At 31.6% G+C, this 7,710-nt stretch overlaps 1 protein-coding gene across 1 annotated transcript; it reads left to right on the top strand.

The window, feature by feature from the left end:
* Positions 1 to 4,499: 4,499 nt before the first annotated feature.
* Positions 4,500 to 7,596, top strand: LOC112796908 (NADPH-dependent aldo-keto reductase, chloroplastic). The gene is made up of 8 exons (XM_025839586.3): positions 4,500 to 4,711; positions 4,789 to 4,948; positions 5,053 to 5,103; positions 5,671 to 5,747; positions 6,358 to 6,445; positions 6,549 to 6,824; positions 6,940 to 7,185; positions 7,298 to 7,596. Exons 2-8 carry the CDS (start codon positions 4,817 to 4,819, stop codon positions 7,382 to 7,384), a joined length of 957 nt encoding a protein of 318 aa, XP_025695371.1. The 5' UTR covers positions 4,500 to 4,711; positions 4,789 to 4,816; the 3' UTR covers positions 7,385 to 7,596.
* Positions 7,597 to 7,710: the final 114 nt, after the last annotated feature.

Here is a 7,710-nt window from a genome sequence, read left to right as displayed (position 1 = left end):
CTTCAATGAATAATGAAGAAAGTGAGATACAACCTTCAAAGGTTCAAAGAGTTGTATCTAATGAGTTTGACCTTAATTCTTTTAAACGATATCCTGAAAAACGGCTTTAAATTTAGCAAGATAACCCAAATCAGAAAGATAAGATTAAACGAGCTTATCTTAAATGGGGATAATTTTCTTGAAATGATAAAACTCATAATATCTTACAATGATGCAGTTGTGAAAACTGTGTTAGAAAATGCTCCATATAATGCTAAGTATACTTCACATTAAATTAAAAAAAAAAATCTTGCATATTCTCACAAACAAGATGAGAAAGCATATTTGTGAAGAAATTGAGGATTCTAAATTTTGCATTGTAATAGATGAAACTCGTGATGAATCCAAAAAAGAACAAATGACACTTGTTTTAAAATTTGTTGATATACATAATTTTATTCAAGAGTATTTTTTTATCTTGTACATGTTGAAGATATGACATCATTAACTCTAAAACATAAACAGTGTAGCATTCTTTCTCAACATGGTCTTGATGTCTCTAATATACGTAGTCAAGGATATGATGATGCCAGCAACATGAAAGAGGAATAGAATGGGTTACAAGCATTATTCTTAAAAAATTGCCCTTATGTTCACTGTTTTGCTCATCGATTACAATTTGCATTAGTTGCTGCATCTAGAGAAGTTATTCTTGAGCATCAATTTTTTTTTAAATTAACTTTCATCATTTGTTCTTTTAGTAAGTGACATAATGAGTTACACGTTGTTAAGATATATGAAATTGCCCATTTATTAAAGAGGAACCACAGGAACGGCGATGGGCCCCACAGTGCAGTGACAACGACATGATGACAGGCTCACTTGGTGAGTGGTTCAGCAACACAGCGACAATAACAGACTTAGCAGTGCAGTGACGGTGACGGGCTCGGCAATGCTGCGGCGACGACAGGCTCGGCGATGCCGCAACGAACTGTTATGGCAAGTGGCGCAGCTGAGCTTGGCTGTGATCTTTGAAGAAGAGGTGATTTTGATTGAGAGTTGGCAATAGAGGTGAGGGCGGTAAGAGTCTGTCGCAGCGACGGTGACGAACTGTGATGGCAAGTGGGAGTGGCGCAACTAAACTTGTCCGTGGCCTTTGGAGAAGAGTTAACTTTGGTCTTTGATTGAAGGTTGGCAACTGAAGGTGAGTGGGGGTGAGGGTTGAGGGAGTCGAAATCATATTTTTTTTTTGTGTGTGTGTGCGCGTGCGCATTACGGGGTAGTAAGGGCGGGCATTACAGGATAGTTAAGGGCAGGTTCACCATGAACCCGATCCCGCCTCCCGCCTCAACTACCTGTCCCAGGTGAAACTTGTTCTGCTTCAGTTCGGGTTTAAACCCGCTTCTGACTGGTAGGGGCGGGTCGGGTATCCGTGAGTTCGGGTACTCTTATGTACCACCCTATGCATATATTGCTTACATTACCCTTACTTTATTTGAGTTTGTATTGATCTTACATTTGATGAGTGTGCGTGCGTGTGTGTGCGCGTGCGTGCGTGTGTGTGTGCGTGCATGCGTGCGTGCATGACGGGGTAGCTAAGGGCGGGTTCACCATGAACCCGAATCCGCCTCCCGCCGCTCACCTACCTGTCCCAGTTGAAACTTGTTCTGCTCCGGGTCGGGTTTAAACCCGCTTCTGACTGCTAGGCCGGGTCGGGTATCCGCGAGTTCGAGTACTCCTATGTACCACCCTATGCATATATCGCTTACATTACCCTTACCTCATTTGAGTTTGTATTGATCTTACATTTGATGAAAGATATTATAGAAATAACTGATATTCTTTATCAAGCTTTATAAAAATAGTCTCAAAATATAGTTAATGATGTTAGTTCATTCTACAAAATACTTATCCAAAATATAAAAGATGACAGATGGAAAAAATTATTGAAAAATGTGAAATTATTTTATGAGCAACATGATATTCTAATTTATTATTTATGTGCTTCTTATGAAGCAAGACAGAGACGCTCGCGTCACCAAAAAGATCATACTACAATTGAACACTATTTTAGAGTGAAGATATTTTTAGTCACAATTGATAAGCAATTACAAGAGTTGAATAGCAGATTCAATGATCAAGCAATAAATCTACTAAATCTAAGCTCTAGTCTCATACTTAAGGATGGTTACAAAAATTTTGACATTGCTAAGATTTCTACTCTTATTGATAGTTACTATCTCGAAGACTTTACTCAGCAAGAGAATATTAATTTGTCTTTTTAGTTTCAACATTTTATTCTTGATGCTCATCAATATCCAGAAATGAAGAATTTATCAACTATTCATGAATTGTGTATATGTTTAACATAAACAAAAAAATCAAAAGTGTGTTACTTGATTGATATATTGATTCGTTGATTTTAACTCTTTCAGTTTTTATAGCTACTACAAAGTGATTATTTTCGCAATGAAAATAATGAACACAAGGTTAAGAAACAAGATGGTGGACGACTTTTTTATGGATAGTTTGATTATTTACATTGAAAAAGAAATTGTCAAAAAGTTTAGTTCTGATTCAATTATTGAAAATTTTAAGTCATTCAAAATTTGAAGAGTATCATTATAAACTGTTTTATATTTTTTATCCATGGAATTATTTATTTATTATATTATTAGTAACAAACTTAAAGAATAATTATATTTATAAATTTGATTTTAATATAATTATTATTGTGTAAATTTATGTTAAATTTTTGGCCTCCTTAATTTTATTTTAAATTTCACTGTTGATTGGACTTGATAAAGTATTTTACTCAATTATAAATTTTTTTATTAATTTTTATTTGCTAACATTATAAAATATTATATACAATAGTCTAATCGCATTTATACATCAAAATTAAATTCTTCGTCTAAAATTTGAAAAAATATTCTAGAAAAAAATTAAAATATAAAAATTTTTTAAAACAAATTTATTCATCTTTATTTTTCAAAATTTGTTTTTTTTTTGAAAGTTGGAGCAAATTCACCTATTACATTGGCAAAATTGTAAATTTTGTTAAAGTTCGTCCATTTATGCGACAAATTTGCTTCTATTTTCGCACAATTTAAATTGTATTGGTATATTTTTATTTTTAATTTAAAATTTAAATAAATATAATTTAAATTAAAAATTTAATTTAATTTGATAACAATAAACGTAGTCATATTATTGTACTTTTATATGATTAATTATGTTTATTCAATTTTAAAAAAATTAACAGTTTAAAATCAATAACTTTAAATTAAAAAAATTAATATATTCGTATTATTTTTAAATTAAGAAATTTATAAATAAAACACTCTTATTATTTAAAATTTTTAAATTTAAATAAACATATTCATCTTATTTTAAATAAATGTTTATGGCCTTTAAGTATCTCAATAAAAAAGATGATTGTATATAATTCTTTAAATTAATAATATTAAATTGTCGTTTAAATATAACATTCATCTATATATATACACTCTAATATTATTAATTTAAAAAATTGTATATATTTATATTTTTTTTGTTGAAATACTTCATACTTGACCGCTGACACTTTTTTTTTTTAAATAACATGAGAACGTTTATTTAAAGTAAGACTAATAGATTTATTGTCAACGAGTAATAATTTAAATGGCATAGTCTTTCTGTATTTAATTAAGAGGTTGCGGGTTCGAGTCTCCTATCTTTAGTAAAAAAAAAGACTAATAAATTTATTAAACTTTAAAAATTATAAAATAAAAAATAATACAAGTACATTAATTTTTTAATTTAAAATTACCGATTTTAAACTGTTAATTTTTTTTAAAATAAAATAAACATAATTTTTTAATACGACTACGTTTATTGTTATGAAATTAAATTAAAATTATAATTTACATTATAACTATTTAAATTTTAAATTAAAAAAATAAAAATAACCAATATAATCCAAATTCTATAAAATTAGAAACAAGTTCGCTACACCAATAGAAGAATTTGTTAGTTTCATTGAAATTCGTCGGTACGGTTAGCTTCAACAAAATCGATTCAATGGGTGAATTTAAGATCCGTTTGGAAAATTTTAGAAGTAATTTTTTTTTAATTTTTGACCTATGAAAAATAGTAGTATTAATGTCTAGTGCAATTTTTAAAATTAAATTGCAATTTTTTAGTAAACTATTTAAGAGTTTATAGAGAAGTTAAAAAAAATGACTTATCTCATAATACTTTTATTTTTCATCACATTTTTATAAAATAAACACTTTTAGAGTTAAAAATCCAAATACAAAATAATTTACTTATAAGTTCCTTTTAACAGAATTATTTATTGTTTAAGTTATTTTATCAAAAAAACTTAATTAAGGGACCTTACTCTAACTTAAAATAATAAATTTTTAAAAATAAAGACCGAAAAAATTTGTTTTGGAAATATTTATTTTTTTAAATTTATTTCAGAAATTTTGCTAAGATTTGGTGTGTGTTACTCATGTTAATAAATACTTAACTAGGAATTCCCGTTGCCAAAAAGCGACTGGGTGGAGATAACTTCTTCCCCGTCTTTTATGTTCTCATTCATTGCTCCGCATTTCTTGTTAGAGAGCAGTGATCCATTTCTTATGCCTAAATCTTTGGTCCATTGCACAATAACACACCAACGTACACATTTATTTGCTTCAACAATTTAGCACTTACACTTAATCATAATCATCATCATCATAAGGTATGCATTTTTAGTGCATCTGATTCTTTAAGTTGGTTCGTAATTTTTTTATTTTAATTCTGATTCTCTTTCTTTAGGGGTAGTGTTTGTTGCAAATTTTTGGAAATGGATAAAAAAACAGCACACGGGCCTCTGTATTTTGATCTGAACACTGGAGGAAAGATACCGTCAGTTGGTCTTGGAACATGGAAAGCTCCTTCAGGTGAAGTTGGTAATGCTGTAATTGCTGCAGTCAAGGTGCTTCTCTTTTGAATTTCTTTTGTGCATTTGCTTTGTGATTTTTGTGCCAATTTCTATTTTGTTTCAATTGAAATGAAATTGTTGCAATGCTGTGTGTGCAGGCTGGCTATAGGCATATAGATTGTGCTAGGGTGTATGATAACGAAAAAGAGGTAAATTTTGGATCCTATTCCCGCAATTCTTTGTTGTTAAGAGATAAATAAGTTTGTTATAACTTGGAGTGTAAAATTTAATTTGATTTTATTTGTTTAGCTTAGAATTAGGTTTAGTTTCACGTCGGTTTAACCATGCTGTATGTACACAAAAAACCAACCACCAAATCATCCATATAGTATACATTTTGGAATATGAAATACACATTAAAAGTTGTATGAAATAACACATCTATATGTGTACACATAAAATTTATCAGTTTACTAGGAATCAATTACTTTTTGAGTAATGCTATACATCCAAGGTTAAAGGTTTGAACTTTTTATTGCAGAGAGGGAAAGAGAGCTGTTGCTATTCTTTGGCGAAAAAAAGTTGATTTATAATATTTTCTCATATAATAAATTCTGGTATAACTCATACTTAAATTCAACTGTAACTCATATATAACCAGTATAAGATGAGAATCAGTCCCAAATTCTTTGCTTTAATAAAAATCTTAGCAGGCAAAATTTCTTTTGATTTTTGGTCAAGTTGATGCAAGGAATTTATATTTGAATTTGATGCAGGTAGGGGATGCGCTGAAAAAGCTATTTTCCACTGGGGTAGTACAGCGTAGTGATTTGTTCATAACATCAAAGATATGGTTTGTGTTATGAACTAGTTCTTCTCTTCAATTGACCAAACTTTTTAGTCTTCAATTTGTTTTCCCTAGATCAAGCCTTTGATGAAAGGACCCTTATGGATTTCATTCATTTATTTGATGTTGGATAAGGGAATTTATGTATAAAACCTTGGAAGATATTATTAAAAGATATTTTAGCATAAATGAGTCAAACACATATATGATCTGTGACATGATAGTGCTGTTTGATCATTTATTTGTTGTATTTGATATTGGATAAGGATCTCATTTACTATGAGTTTATGTATAAAGTGAGAGGGGGGAAAATCCACTATCAGATCACAGAAATTGCTTAGCAGACGAAATTTTGCGAGGATTCTATAGCCCAAATTAGGTGGAAGGAATAAAATAGGATAGATGCTATCCTTTTTATCTACCCATGATGATTTCTTGATTCAATAAGAATTTGCAAAATGTAGTCTGTTGTTAAAAGGGTGCATCATATTTCTATTGACTTTCTCGCTTAAAAACAAATCCATTTTAGGGAGCCGTTTTCCTTTGCTTTTAGTAATGAAATGAAAACCTGCAACTCACTTGGGATTTTATTTTATTGTGTTTTTATTCCATATAGGACTAGTGACTGTGCACCTGAAGATGTATCAAAGGCATTGACTAGGACTCTGGAGGATCTGCAGCTTGACTACATTGATCTATATCTTGTATGGTTCTTGATTTCGAACTTTTAGCCCTGCAACGCTGCTGAAACTAAAATCTTCCTTTATGAAATGGGCTGATCTTGATCTTGAGAGTATTTTGTCACAGATGCATTGGCCGTTCAGGACAAAGCCAGGTTCACGAGGTTGGGCTCCCGAGATCATGGCTCCATTGTGTCTTCCAGAGACATGGAATGCAATGGAAGGTTTATATGCCTCCGGTCAGGCACGGGCAATTGGGGTGAGCAACTTTTCCACCAAGAAGCTGCAAGACATGCTCCAATACGCTAAGGTTCCGCCAGCAGTTAACCAAGTGGAGTGCCACCCTGTGTGGCAACAACCTGCTCTTCACAATTTCTGCAAATCCACTGGTGTTCATCTCACAGTACTTTTCTTCCCATCTTATAACTTTATTTGTATGTTTAAAGGGTCTATTCCCTGTGATTTTGTTAACAACAAAAACATAAAACATAAAACATAAAAATGCTTTCTATATTCAGGCATATTCACCTTTAGGCTCTCCTGGGTCCTGGATAAAGGGGGAAATCTTGAAGGAACCAGTGTTGATTGATATTGCAAAACAACTTAACAAGACTCCGGCACAAGTGGCTCTTCGCTGGGGAATCCAAAGTGGCCACAGCGTTCTTCCGAAGAGTGTCAATGAATCTAGGATGAAGGAGAACCTTAGCTTATTTGATTGGTCCATCCCTCCCGAGCTCTTCTCAAAGTTCTCAGAGATTCATCAGGTTTGAATGCCCCTGAAAAGTGAAAACATACGAACTAATCATTCCTGTGACATGTTTTCAAGTTGTTGTCTGTTTTACTACAATTTTCTCATTCCTTTTATGTGTGATGCAGCAACGGTTACTTCGCGGGGACACTGCGGTGCACGAAACCTGTAGTCCTTACAAAAGTCTTGAAGAGTTGTGGGATGGAGAAATATGAAGTGCAATTTCTTTTGTGTTATAGAAGTATAGGATGTAATTTTAACAGTGTTTTTTTACTAATGCAAATTGTGGTAATGTCCTTTCTTGTGGTAATCTTTATCTTGTTAAAAACAATCAACCCTTGTTCCTAGGGGGTTTCACAGATGAACAGCAGATCAAAATTGTTTCATTCTTTATTTGGTTGAGACATTAAGCAATCCTTTTGTATAATGAGTTATTGTTATTTAAAAAAAAGTACAAGCCGAATAAACTATTTCAAAAAGCTTGTAGTTGCCCAAGGAAACCTATCAAAATTGTAAAAACTTTAACTAAAAGTTTTGACTA

The sequence above is a fragment of the Arachis hypogaea genome, chromosome 4 (genome assembly GCF_003086295.3).
Source record: "Arachis hypogaea cultivar Tifrunner chromosome 4, arahy.Tifrunner.gnm2.J5K5, whole genome shotgun sequence".
NCBI lineage: Eukaryota > Viridiplantae > Streptophyta > Magnoliopsida > Fabales > Fabaceae > Arachis > Arachis hypogaea.
Note: the sequence above shows the minus strand (reverse complement) of the source record. Positions and strands in the feature narration are given on the sequence as shown.